Source organism: Armigeres subalbatus, chromosome 3, assembly GCF_024139115.2.
Source record: "Armigeres subalbatus isolate Guangzhou_Male chromosome 3, GZ_Asu_2, whole genome shotgun sequence".
Classification (NCBI taxonomy): domain Eukaryota; kingdom Metazoa; phylum Arthropoda; class Insecta; order Diptera; family Culicidae; genus Armigeres; species Armigeres subalbatus.
The window spans coordinates 408,024,943-408,040,290 of NC_085141.1; the positions used below are offsets into that span (position 1 = coordinate 408,024,943).

General features: G+C 39.3%; 1 protein-coding gene across 1 annotated transcript; it reads right to left on the reverse strand.

Moving 5' to 3' along the window:
• On the reverse strand, window positions 1–3,388 carry LOC134224150 (uncharacterized). The gene is made up of 6 exons (XM_062703428.1): window positions 3,148–3,388; window positions 3,008–3,084; window positions 2,171–2,656; window positions 1,496–2,107; window positions 986–1,235; window positions 1–548 (listed from the first exon to the last, which is right to left on the reverse strand). Exons 1-6 carry the CDS (start codon window positions 3,191–3,193, stop codon window positions 361–363), a joined length of 1,659 nt encoding a protein of 552 aa, XP_062559412.1. The 5' UTR covers window positions 3,194–3,388; the 3' UTR covers window positions 1–360.
• Window positions 3,389–15,348: the final 11,960 nt, after the last annotated feature.

Genomic DNA, 15,348 nt, shown 5'->3' on the forward strand with positions numbered 1-15,348 from the left:
AAATATAACATGTTTGCATAGCATATCCTTTAGATAAAGGGACAAGGCTATATTATCACTTTATTTAAGGGAAAATCATGTTATATATACCATCTAAGTACCTGAAATATACAAATTTTGGAATTAATACTTATGTCGATCATTGGATAAATAACTCTATGTTTTAGTTTCATATTTATTTTTATTTCAATATCCTCATTACAAAAAAATGAACGATTTTCTTCGCTCTTCAGAGAAGATAGATTAAATTTTCGTACGAAGTTCATTTACATATAAACTCATGTAAAAAAGAAAACTCACCGGCTCAAAAACAAGACGCCAGTTATTAAAATTCAAGAAGTAGAAGTAAATAATTGTACCTTATACCCGAATATTTGCCGCTTCTTGTTGGCCATGGTCACTTCTAGCTCTGCGCACTTCGGCAGCTTTTTTTAAATTACCAATTTTCTGGGCAATGTACCTCTTAACCACAGTCATCTCTGAACGTTTGCGTATTGTGGCAATATTTTCCGAACCAACTCTCAACGCCGTGCGCTCAGCAACTTTATCTGAAAATAACGTCAATATTATTGAAATTATCAAAATATTTTAATTTTTATGTCTTTGCGAAAAGCCGCTACGAAATTATACTTATTCTACCACTACACTGCCTGTAATCGCATATTTGTCCCATTGGATAGAAAACCCAGCAAAGATGGGACAAATATGCGATTACAGTCATCTTTATCGATTAATCTATATTGACTCTACTCTTAGAAGAAATACAAATAAAATTTATATATGCGTTTAAAATTTCAGCCTGCGGTGTATGGTGTAATACGGTAATACTTAAGTTTCATCAACGCTTGGAAAAGTATCTGACTTCAAGTGATAAAAAGTAGTGATCGATATAAAAAAAAACGCAAAGTTGTTTAAAATATCGCTTAAAGATTTGCATAGATGCATATTCGTATAAGCACGATAAGCAATAATTGAAACTACTTACTGCAGATGAACTCAACGAGTTTAGGATCAATGCGCTCTTGTGCGGGATACATTGGGGTACCGTCCATATTTTTGAGTTTGGAGAATCGGTGGCTTGCTTGACCCGTAGCACTCATTTTTATGAGCTTTTCGGAACCAACCAGTCTTGTTACCAGCAGAGCCACAAAGAAGCTGTCGGTGTCTGCACGGTTGTTAATCTCATCCAGTTCATTAACCGTGATCGGGATTCCGTTTTCTTCGGTAAATTGTGCCTTTAAGGGGAAAAAGCCCATTGTATTTTCTGTCAAAACAATTTAGACCCTAAATATATAATGTATTTGGACCAACATTTGAAAGCTGGGCGTAACTGCCAAAATGTAGTCATTTCAGGTTTTGTCTGCAAATTTGGCTAATACTGGAATATTTACATTTTGGCTGTTACTTCCTTTTCAAATGTTGGTCTAGATATAACGTCATACTCGGATTTCCTGCTATAGAAAACAAATAATAATTTAAAATCTTATTCACATACCTGGGGAATCTTCTGCTTGTCCTTGATGAACATAAGCTCCTTTCCAATTCGCAAAGCGTAGTCATCCGATGTGAGCTTATCTTGCTCAAGTTTTGCTATTTTTTGCTTACATTTTTTATGTTTATCTGATAGCTCTTTATAATTTCCTTCCAGTTTTTTGTATTTCACTTTCCAAGAATTGTCATCCTCAACACTCGCTGCAAACGGATAATCGATGTTTGGTGACTTATTCAGTACATTCGTCGCAGCACCGGTAGAAGATATCTTTCTCACGGACAAAGTAGATCGATCGGCTGGACTCCCCAGCGGAGTGTTGATATGACCAGAATGTTCAGCATGGTCGTCCGCGATGTTTTGCGAATCGTCATCTTCAAGGTGCTCTTCTTCAATGTTGAAGATTACGGCGTTTGGTTCGCCGAACTCATCAATGACTGGATTGGGTTTCGATGCCGAAGCGTCAGCTGTTTCTCGTTCAATGACACTGCCGTTCTCCTTGTCCATCTGGTGCACTATTTCCAAGGATCGTGTATGACCAGCTTCGATGGGGAAAGGAGGGGTATGTCTTTCCGCAGATTTTGAAACTTCCTCTTGATGCTGCAGGGCAGCTTGCAACTAAAACAAGAAATTATTCGAAAATAATATACAGAATAAAATGTCTGGATTTTCTCTACTCACCATTGCACGTAACTCATCAACGCCAAGCGGCTGGGCCACCAATTTTAACGGATCTTGATTCGGTGTTATTGGCACTTCTTGTATGGTCTCCTTCTTACTCTTCAGGCGTTTGCATGGAACAGATTCGTCCTCAATAGGAATGGAAATATGTTGCGAAAGATCATCGAGAAATGTGCTGGTTCCTCCCTCTTTTTTAGGAATCGATTCACCGGTCGCATACGTGTTTTCAATCCATTCGTCATGATTGCGCAGTGACGACTGAAGAAAATCTTTTCCTTTCTGAGATCCTCTTAGTCCAGATGTACCTGCTCCATGTGCTGCTTGTTTTTCTTTTTCTGCACTCTTCCTATCGTCGAATGGTGGATGTTCGGATGCAAGGGGATCTTGAGACTCTAGCGCTGCAGGATTTGACCCCTCACCCACCGTGACGTATGCATATCCACTTGGGTCGAATCTGTCTCCTTCACGCTCTAATGCTGTTCGTAGCTGTAAATTTTTGATAATACGATAATTGTTAATTAAAAAATGAGTTACTTTGATAGGGTATGGAAATATATTACGGAACAGTGGGACTTTATCATGGTAAAAATTGCGAATGTCAGATAGTGACATTGTATCAAGCATAGAACGGTGGATATTTATTTCCCGTTATAGGTTCTAAACAAACATCCCTTTGACATAATTTTACCATATCAGAACGTTTCTCGTGGCACAAGGAAATTATAGCAAGAATCTGTAGTGACTTTCTTTGTTTTTCGAGCCTATAACCGGGGTTATAACGCAGGCGGAATAATTGCAGTAGTTCTAGGAATATTTAATTGAATAAAATTAACTCACCAAATAACGCAAATCGGAAGAATTCAGTTCGTATGCCGTCATTTTGTTTATATCATGTTTTTGGCTTCCACGGGATCCTAAATACAACAAAGTAACAAGTTTTTCATAAAAACATAAACACAAATAAATATAGATCTTACTATTCTCCCGCTTTGTAGGAAGCTCCTTTGTCCTTTTCGGTGGCATTTTAAGGATTTTGCGCAAAGTTTTCCAACGTTGGATGAGGCGTCGAAGCGACCGTTTTTCACAAACGAAACATATTTAGCTGCAGATGCACTTCAGTTTGCATCAATTCACGCATACTATTTTATTGCACCTTTTGTCATACTTTTGAGTTGAGGTTTTAAATATGCTAGGTAATGTCTACATTAATTGATAGCAGATGTATTTGTATATCACTTGTATCATTGGACATTGTTATGATTATATGACGAAGAGTTATCAACGTCAGGGGTTTAATATGTCTAGAGTAACAAATAGAAAGTGCGCATCATAAATTACGAATTGAAAAAAATAAATTCAAATTTTTTTTTTTTTGCACATTGCATGTTTTCAGAAACAAAGCATCATGATAACAAAATGTTCTCACTATGATTCGTAACAGGTAAATTGAATATCGAATAACATATGGTATTTATTGGTATATTGGTATAATATTGGTATTTTAAACAAAAACTATCGCTTGGAACTGCGTAGATGGCGTTTTGTCAAAACCTCTCAAATATACATATACATTTTACGCTGTGAGTACAAAATGAGTTATTCACCTAAATCGATCCATAAATATGTATAAAGGTGGACTTTTCCACCAGTTACGCTAGATTTTGGTTTGCTGGTTTTTGCGTTCAAAGCACTGTTTCAGTTGCCTCACTGGATCACATGGATCATGAAGAATATTGCTTTGAATACATTTCATAATGTCATTATCTGTAAGATTGTCGATACACGGTTTATTATCGTATTTTTTTCAAAATTACGAATGTTTCGAATATAAGTAACATATCTGCAACACTATGCTATACATTGACAGTAAGTTATGATGTGAAGACAGCGTTATATATAGTACTCACGTTCAGAATCATTATTGTCAAGCTATATATAAACAATCACAGAAATGGTGAAAATATCTCTTAAATCAATTAAATAATTACAACAGTATAACAAACTGTTTTTCACTATGCGGGCGGCCTACGGCTAGTAAATTTTGCTGCTGCCAGAGGGATGGCTATCAGTACACTGCCAAAAATATCTATATAAGATATATGTGTCGCCGTTATAAATTTTTGCAATAGCTCCATCCTAATATAATCGATATAGAACCACACATAAATTAAATAATTGCTAATTCGAGACCACACATAAAGTTTATTTGGATATATATTTTATTAGTAGTTCGCGTGAAGAATGATTATGTGTGCGCTGATATACATCATAAGTTAAATCTATGGATTTTTGCCAATAAATATGTGTGGATTTTTAGTAGTGTAACACCTACTTTGCACGAAAGAACATCCGAAAGCACACCTGGAGACACCCAAATGGTAAAACTTGCAACCAGATAGACCCCCGAATAAAAAATACAGTAAAATAACAATACAATTTATTGTAACACTACTATTAATAACATTAAATTGGCAATAGATTATATTGTAAATGAACCCATAGAAATACATTAGAATGCATTGTTATGAACCATTCACTCAAATGTAAATGAAGTTTTCGCAATAGAATGTACGGGTTGTTAAGTATCGTAACAATACAAAATCTGATATTTTTCCATACATTTTTTTCGTCACACAATAGAGTGTATGGTTGATATATTGTTGAAATATCCGATCAAAACTGTTCAAAATACATTGGATTGTATTGTATTTGTATAGTAAAACAATACGATTTTTGATTTCTCAGTTGTGACAGCTTTACTGTTCAACAATGCAATTTAAAGGAAAAAAATACATATTTGGCGCTTTGAGGCAAGTATTGTTATATAGTTTATATGCAATGTAAAGAATCGTTTCAAAAGTTATCAATGTATAAATCTTATGTACGAAAATGTTTCAAAAACAATTGCAAGTATTGTTACATTAGAGAAATATGTTGATGTATTGTATTCTCAGTGTGGATACAATCTGTGTAACCATCAAGAAACAATATATCCTATTGTATACCGTACATTGTATGGTAATTCAATTGTTTTCACTATTGCACCAATAGTACATTTTTATCCGGGCCATGTTCTGGTGGATGGGTGCCATTTCTCGGATGTTATCGATGTGCGGACATTCAGAGGTCCGAACATTGACTCTGATCACTACCTCGTTGTCAATCAAATTCGATCACGGTTGTCAACTGTATCGAACGAAAGTTCACAGCGAACGATGCGTTACAATATCCAGCGATTGTCGGCGGAAGGAGTATCTGCTGAGTACCGCCAGAAGCTCGAAGAACGGATAAGTGCAATCAACGTTAGCGACAACATCAACGATCTATGGGAGTCGATCCATGGAGCGGTGAGCACAACAGCACGAGAAGTGGTAGGCACTGCACAAAGGCGACCCAGGACGGGTTGGTTCGATGTGGAGTGTCAGAGAGTGACAGACGAGAAGAACGTTGCCAGAAGCCGGATGTTGGTGTCGGGTACCCGATCGAATAGAGATCGGTACAAGGAAGCAAGAGCAACCGAAAAACGAACCCACCGCAGGAAGAAAAAAGAGTAAGATGAACAAGTTTTTAGTGAGGCGCAGGAAAAAATGGAGCAGAACAATATGCGGAGGTTTTATGAGTCTGTTAATGGCGTGCGGAGAAAGACTGCGCCATCTCCCGTCATGTGCAACGATCAACAAGGGAATTTGCTGACAGATAAAACTGAAGTGGCTGCCAGGTGGAAGCAACACTTCGAGACTTTGTTGAATGGAGGAAGTGACGGTGCATCGGTGAACAGAATAAATATTAGCGACGATGGACAAGCTGTAGAGTCACCTACACTAGATGAGGTTAAAAAAGCTGTTAAAGAGCTAAAAAACAATAATGCTGCGGGGAAGGACCAGCTCCCGGCTGAACTTCTCAAACATGGCAGTGAGCAGCTTTACGAAGTTCTGCACCATATTATGTCAAAAATATGGGAAGACGAGGAAATGCCTGCTAGCTGACAGGGCACAGACTGGAGTGTGCCAATTACCGAGGAATAACCCTCCTTAATTCGGCGTACAAAATTATGTCCCGTATTCTGTTCAACAGATTGAGACCGCTTGAAGAGTCCTTCGTCGGCGAATACCAAGCAGGTTTTCGTGAGGGCCGATCAACGACGGATCAAATGTTTACCCTGAGACAAATCCTTGATAAATTCTGGGAGTACAACTTGCAGACACATCATCTGTTTATTGATTTCAAGGCGGCGTACGATTCAGTGAAACGGAATGAATTATGGCAAATTATGCTTGAACATGGTTTTCCGGCGAAACTGATACGGCTGATTCGTATAACGTTGGACGGATCGAAATCAAGTGTAAAGAGCCCCGCACATAGGATACGTTTGCGTTGCGTTTGACAGTTTTCCCATGGGAAATGTGTCAAACGCAACGCAAACGTATCCTATGTGCGGGGCTCTTAAGGGTTGCGGATGAAATATCGACGTCATTTGTTACCTTAGATGGATTAAAGCAGGGTGATGCACTCTTGAATCTACTGTTCAATATAGCGCTCGAGGGAGCGATTAGGAGAGCTGGTGTGCAAAGAAGCGGTACCATTATCACAAAATCGCATATGTTCCTGGGATTTGCGGACGATATAGATATTATCGGAATTGATCGCCGTGCCGTGGAAGAGGCTTTTGTGCCTTTTAAGAGGGAGACAGCGAGGATTGGACTCGTCACGATCAATACCAGCAAAACGAAGTACATGGTCGCTGGCAATCAACGTGGGTTCATTAGTGGTGGTGGTAGCGAAATGGTACTGGATGGTGAAAAATTTGAAGTGGTAGAAGAATTTGTGTATCTTGGAACATTAGTGACGTGCGATAATGATGTTACCCGCGAGGTGAAAAGGCGTATTTCAGCTGCAAATAGGGCTTATTACGGACTTCGTAACCAGCTTGAGTCCCGTAGTCTGCAAACGAAAACAAAACTCGCGCTGTATACTACTCTGATTCTTCCGGTGGCTTTATACGGCCATGAGACATGGACGTTAAAGGAGGCTGATCGGAGAGCTCTCGGAGTGTTTGAGCGTAAGGTGCTACGGACAATACTCGGCGGTAAACAGGAGAACGGTATCTGGCGGCGTCGCATGAATCACGAATTGTACCAGGTGTATAAAGGGCTGAATATCATCAAGCTTATACAACACGGCAGACTACGGTGGGCTGGTCACGTTGTTCGTATGCCGGAAGAACCTTTAGCGAAGATAATATTTAGTAGAGAACCCGGAAGAGGCCGCAGGCTTCGTGGAAGGCCGCGTACACGATGGCTTTTTGCAGTTGAAGAGGACCTGAGGGCGCTCAATGTTCAGGGCGACTGGAAGCGATTGGCCCAGGATCGAGTCCAGTGGAGAAGGATACTCCATTCGGCGTAGGTTCATCGAAGAGCTGTAGCCCATCAAGTATCAAGTAAGTATTTCTTGCATTATTCATATACAAATTTTAAGAAACAATTTTTGCAATAACAATTTACAAAATATATTTTAGTTACAAGATAATGATTGTCGCTTCGGTTCCCTTTGTTCTGCTGTCCGAAACATGTTGGGTACCGAACTGTCAAATCGTATGTACTTTTCCTTCATTGACATTAAGCACCCTATCTTCGCCAGCAAAATATGTTCCGGACAGCGACGACGGCGACAATCTTTATCTTATAACTTAAATATCTTTTCGATTTACGGTAATGTCGTTAATGAACTATGCAGTTTATAGATTCGATGGCAAGGGGTCAGAAACTCTGACACATCAAATTGAGTTTGACTGTGCTTTTTTGTGTTTCTGCAAGTAAAAAAAACCTTATAAGTTATGGCAAAAACCAAGGTACCATCTGACAAACACTTCATCTTCAATAATTTCTGCATTTTATTGTTACCACGAACTTTCACCACATAACGGGCACCATTGTTAAGAAATCAATTTTTCTTGTACTGTATAAATACTTTCCTTCTTCACTGTGTACAAATTGTCGTATGCCTTTCTGTACCATAATGTCATGTTTCAATCTTTCAATTGATTACTTATAAAACCATCGCTAATGTACAATGTAGCTTCAGGGTGAATACCGATTGTAATGCAGGAGATAGGTATCAGTTTCATTCCTCTGCTGGCTAAAGCAGGAATAAATAAAGAAGGCGGTTAGTCTAGTTCAACAGGTTATGGAACCAGGATCCCATTTCCAGCGAGATACCAAAGACGATGGACCAGAAGGACGATTTGGCTGTGGGTAGCAGCCAGGATGGAGTGGCCGCGGGTAGCAGCCAAGGACGAAAGACTGGAGCAATTCGAAAGACCGCGGCTGGTGGAAGCCGTAACCGGGACGAATCGGCTGGTGGACGCCGCAACCGAAGCGAAGCGACTAGTGGAAGCCGTAACCGAAGTGAAATGACCGGTAGAAGCGGTAATCAGGACCAAGCAGCTGGCAGAAGCCGCACTCGGGATGAAGCGGTTGATGAAAGCCGCAGACGAGACGAAGCGGCTGGTGGAAGTCACAGCCGTGACAGAGCGACTGGAATAAGTCGCAGCAGAGGCGAAACTATGGCTGCAGATCGCAGCAGAAATATAGTGGCTAATGGAAGCCTCGACCAGAACAGTGACGTTGATGAAAATCTTAATCGATATCAAGCGGCTGGTCGAAGCCGCGGTTGGTGGCAGGATGGGGAAAGTAGCGACGATGAACAAAATGAAGTGTCTGGAAGAAATTGGTTCAGCAAAGTGTCCAGTGGCAATCGGTTCGCAGGAGTAACTGGTGGAAGTGAGTCATACGAGACAAACCGAAATAGCGGACTGCGTACTAGTTATGTCCCATCCATAAAAGTGACCGCACGAAATGGTTCTCGTGTCGCAGAGCCAACAAATAGGATGACAGATCCTATGGTGCCAAATGCATCCACAGTGATGCTTATAGAAAGACGGAGTCAGATGGTTGGGATATTCGAGGGAGATGAGCGAGAGTTTACTGCGTGGAAATGGCGCCTTACGCATCATCTCTCACGTCTCAAGCTGGACTCCTAGACAGGAGCCATACGGACAGGCAGATCCCAATGCATCGCCACAAGAAGAAGCACACCGACAGGTGTTGTACCAGAAACGCTACGAAGACGATTGTGAGGCAATCGGTGAAATTATTTTCACGATTGGAAATAAACCTCTTCAGAAACTAATGCATTGCCAATACGCCAAGGAGTGTATGGATGCACTGTCAAATGCATACCAAAGAGGTGGAACACTGGTGGCCATTTCCCTTCGTCGTCAGCTGTTCAGATTGGGAGATCGCCAATTCCGCTCCCTGGATGAACTATTCAAAGAACACTCAAGACTCTGTATGGAACTGGAGTATGCAGACCCTCAAGCGACACACATGGAGAAAATTCAAACGCTACTTGGAGCAATCCCTGGACGCATGCAGCATGTGGTGGCAGCAATACTCATGCTCCCGGAGGCGGTCCTGAAGAAGAAACCAATTGATGACCTTCACCGTATGCTTCTGGATGCCGAATCTCTCCAGCGACCACAGAGACCTCCATTGAATGTGACTATGGTAGCCAATCAGAAAGATAACATCCAGTGTTTCGTATGTCATCAGATGGGACATTACCGGAACCGATGTCCGAATGAAGAGAAGAAAAGAAAATCTATCCGAAAAAAGTTCAGCCAGCCAAACCTAGATAGAAAAGAAAGAGAACACGCGTTAATGGTAACCACAAGTATGATGAACAAGAGGCGATTCGTGATTGATTCTGGTGCTTCAAATCACATGATTAACGATGATTCCATCATGAGTGATGTAGAAAATCTTGATGTGGAAATGATTATTGTTACTACTGCAAAGAAGGGTGAACATTTGAAGGCTACTAAGAAAGGGTCAGTAGCGCTCAAATCAGTTGTTGGAGTAAATAAAATCAAAAATTTGAAACTGTATAACTGTCTTTTCATTCCTGTGCTGCAGGAAAATCTGATTTCCGTAAAAAGAGTTGTTTCTCAAGGAAAGGAGGTTCATTTCTTCAACAAGACTGTCGTTATCCAAGAGAAATCTGGTGAGGTTATCGCTAGAGGGCAATTACTGGATGGGTTGTATTATCTTGATGTTTTTTCGCTGTCGGACAATGCAATGCTTTGTAAGAATAATGACTTGGACATTTGGCACAAACGATTTGGGCACCTTGGACAATCAAGTTTGGAAACATTGCATCGTAACTCAATGACTGATGGATTTGAGATCCAGTCATGTGAATTTAATAATAACAAGCTAAAATGCGATTCATGCCTGTTTGGGAAACAAACAAGACAAAGATTTAAAAATTCGGACAAACCTCGATCGAATCGACCGCTTGAGCTGGTACATTCTGATGTATGCGGTTATTTTGAAGAATCAACTTACGACGGATATCGATATTTCGTAACTTTCATCCAATATTTCACGCATTTTACCGTGGTATACCTTTTGAAACACAAAAGTGACGTGCTTAGATCTTTTCAATTATATGAAGCAATGGTTTCATCTTACTTCGGTCAGAAGACAGCACAATTGCGTTCAGACAATGGGACTGAATATTATGGAAATGATTTCATTCAATTTTGTGGCCAAAAAGGGATTCAAATGATAGCAACAGTGCCATATACTCCTCAACAGAATGGAGTCAGCGAAAGGATGAATAGAACGCTTTTAGATAAAGCACGAACTATGCTCCATGAAAGTAACATGCCAAAAGAGTTTTGGGGAGAAGCAGTATACGCTGCAACATATTTGACGAATAGATCCCCAACAAACGCTCTATTAGAGCATAAAACTCCATATGAGATGTGGTTTGGAAGAAAGCCTAATGTCGACAAACTGAGGATTTTCGGTTGTAACACATATGCGCAAATTCCCACGGAAAAACGACAAAAACTGGATAAAAGAAGCCGATTGCTGAAGTTCGTAGGATATGCGAACAATGGTTACCGGTTGTGTGATGAATCAACACATACTGTTATAATATCCAGAGATGTAGTGTTTGATGAAGGCTCAATTTCAACCGTTGACCACCATGTGGAACAAAATCGCACAGCTGATCATGTGTCTGATAATAGTACTGTCAGTATTTCGGAAGAAAATGCAATGGAAGAAATAGCAGATCAGAACGCTAGCAGCGAGGAGTTTCAAGAGCTTGACGTGAATGAAGATGGAACTATTGATAGTTTTGTTACGGCCAGCGATCACGAATCAATTGCTGCGAAACTAATCCAATACAAGAGCAGGAACTAAGAAGAAGTCAACGTACACGTCAACCACCTAAACGGTTTGGCGATTATGAGACTACATTTCTCGCCGGAGAAGATATTCAGGAAATTCCACAAACAGTTGAACAGCTGAAATATAGAAGTGACTGGAATTATTGGGAGGATGCGATAATACAGGAGATGAATTCTCTTAATAAAAACCAAACATGGATTTATGCTAATGCATCTGAAAACCGAAAACCAGTAAAATCCAAATGGGTATTCACAATCAAAGATGATGGACGGTATAAGGCCAGATTGGTTGCGAAAGGTTGTTCGCAGAAACCAGGGCTCGACTATCATGACACTTTTGCACCAGTGGCCAAAATGAACAGTATTAGAATTATGTTATCATTGGCAAATGAGCAGAAGTTGATGATCCATCAGATGGATGTTGAAACAGCTTTTTTATACGGAGAATTGAAAGAGGAGGTATTTATGGAACTCCCATCAGACGAATTTGGAAAATCAAAAATCGTCAAACTACAGAAATCCATTTATGGATCGAAACAATCTGGAAGGAGTTGGAATGAACGTTTTGATCAAATAATGAGAAAACTTGGGTTTGTTCCATTGAACAATGATTGTTGCATTTATAGATTGCCCCGACATAATCTATATGTTGTTTTATATGTGGATGATGTCCTCATTATTGGAAAAACCGTTAAGGCTATCAACTGGATTAAAAATAAACTGTCTCAAGAATTTCAAATGAAAAATTTGAAAGCAGTCTCACATTTTCTTGGATTGGATATCAGACGAGATATTGAAAACCAAATTACAGAAATTTCTCAAGTGGGATACACTAAGAAAATTCTAGCTAGGTTTGGTATGGAAAACTGTAAACCAATTGCAACGCCCATGGATGTTAATAACAAATGGGAAACTGGAGATGATCGGTTAACTAAACAACCATATAAAGAACTTCTGGGTTGTTTACAATACTAAGCTTTATCTTCGAGGCCAGATATCAATTCAGCTGTAAATATGATGAGTAAATATCACTCGCGTTCAACTAAGTCTTACTGGTGTGATCTCAAAGGTATATTAAGCTATCTAAAAAGGACAATACACACAAAGATCGTTTATAAGAAATGTCAAGAAGAACCAGTGCTACAAGGATTTGCGGATGCTGATTACGGAAATGACGTAGAGGATAGAAAATCGATTTCGGGATATGTTTTCCAAGTTTTTGGTAACGTGGTTTCGTGGGCAACGAAACGTCAAGCTACTGTAAGTCTTTCGTCAACGGAAGCAGAGTTAGTTGCCTTGTGCACGGCAGCTAAGGAAGGACTATGGAGTTCAAACTTATTGACAGAATTGGGAGTGGATAACATACCAATTGTCATACATGAAGACAACATACCCTGCATCAACTTTTCGAAGGAACCCCGGGAACATCAACGGATGAAACATATTGATATAAAGTTTGTGTTTATCAGGGACATAATTGTGGTGGCTACTTGAACCAGGGGACTGAAGAGAAGGCTAATACGCCTACCCACCATTCATTCAATATGGCGTACAATGTTTTTGTTTTAATTTCGATTGATTCATGATAACAAAACTTCGGAAGTATCGACGAGCTATTTTTCGTCATAAAGAAGCCATACAAACACAAAATGCTCGATGTACCTCAACCAATTGCAAGTTTTCGCCAGGAGAAGTTAATTGCCGATAATTGGCGCTAACTGCGTACGAACCAATCACCCAAAATGAGGGCTGAATTCGGGTATACGACCCAGAAACTGGGTACCAAAAACAGAAGTACCAAAAACGATGTTGGGTAGAGTGCCATTGTACCGCGGATGACAGGCGTTTCACCCTCCTGACTTGAACAGCCCCACATTCGATACAATCCGAAAAGCGAGATTTCTCTCGCTGTCGATATTTAGAGAGGTTTAGAGAAGTGGCTAAATGTATGAGATTGAACGTACGATCTGAAGTAAAATAAATTAGTTATATTCTGATCATGGAGCCGACAAGACTTCTTTATTTAATCATGACTAGACAATCATATCCCTCTTTTAAAGACAATTTACTTTAATTTTACGGGTTGTAACAGTGGCGACGAGGATAAAACCGATGCTATTAGTTTTTTTTCAATAGTATGAATCATTTCTCGCTATAAGTTTAATTGAACATGTATGTTTTAATTTACATTTTAAATTACATTTTTGAAGTGTGTCATGTGCAGTGATCTGTTTTATTTCTTTTCAAATCGGTGAACGTTTACAATGAAATCGTGTTTTTTGTTTTGTTTGAGTTGTGTGCTTAGAAACTATTTTTATTACTAAGACTATTTTTTTATTGCGAAGCGCAAACACACTCGTTAGAACAGTTGAGAATGGTCTTTTGTTGTATTGGAAGCTATATGACTATATTGTTCTTATTTTTGTGCATTTATAATTACTTTTTAGGCATCATTTTGCAAATGGCACATATGTGTGGAATTGAAACGCCATCATTTCAAACGATACCTCCTATGTATATCATCATCATCATGGTATACTGTGGCGGAGAGGATAAATTCCAGTATTCGTTTATTTTGTCATTTTGCTTTTATTTTTTGGTGTGACTGCCTATTTTTGTTTTATTTGATACAGTAACGTGGATTGTGTCTCGCTATGCATTACCCAAAGTGCATTTTTATCAACATCACAGCAAAAAGCTGGGCCGAATAGAAAGGATCACCGACATACGTTGCAGTTTATACATATGTAGCTTAGTATGGTTCGGAAACTAGTGTTCTTTGCTTGCCATGCTAATGCAATGATGACATCTCTATGAAGTCTGTGAATTCATTTTAGTCGGACAAACACCATACTGTCTTTGCATTGCTTGTGTGCCACACGTTGTAGCTGCAACTAACTTTTGCTTGTATTGTTCATTTTTGATTCGGCTACGTTTGTTTCGTTGGATTTTGGCTGTACTATTTTGGATATAAGTGGTTAAAAACACTAAACAGTACTGTGAAGCTGATAGTGATACTGTTTTATACCGTTGGGTGTTCGGCGGCATGCTGACCAGAAATGTGTTTTCCTAGCTAGAACGTATTAGTGGAAGTTAACTATTATTACCCTATATAACTATATTGAATTGGCGCTACAATAATTAGTCGGCGGGTCATGCCTAGTGAGCAGTTTCTCGAGTATCACCAACAACCCTTTAAATGCCAATAGGATCACGATGGGGACCGATTTGTAATGGATAAACTGACGATCGATGTATGGTGGGAAAGACGAAGTTTATGTGCGCTTCAAGTGCTTAGTTAATTTAATCAACAAGTATAGTGGACAAGTATATTGAAATAATAAAAGTTGTTGTTTTTATAGAAATAAGTAGGTAGCTATTAAGTTATATGGTTTAACAAAAAAGCTACATGCCAGCATGTTAAAGCGGAGAACTGAAGGCAGGTTTCTAACCGTGTTAGATGAAGTGAATGAACAGAAGATTAGATCTTATTATTGTAAATAATTAACGCTTTTGTCGAACGTTTATTATAGCCCTTACTTAAGGGGTGAGGTGTTGTGGTGGCTACTTGAACAGCCCCACATTCGATACAATCCGAAAAGCGAGATTTCTCTCGCTGTCGATATTTAGAGAGGTTTAGAGAAGTGGCTAAATGTATGAGATTGAACGTACGATCTGAAGTAAAATAAATTAGTTATATTCTGATCATGGAGCCGACAAGACTTCTTTATTTAATCATGACTAGACAATCATATCCCTCTTTTAAAGACAATTTACTTTAATTTTACGGGTTGTAACAATAATTAGAAAAGGGCATCTAGAGATTGTTTATAAACCAAGTAATGATCAACCAGCAGATGCGCTAACGAAACCATTATCAAAAGTTAAACATGACAAGTTATTCGAATTGCTAAACATA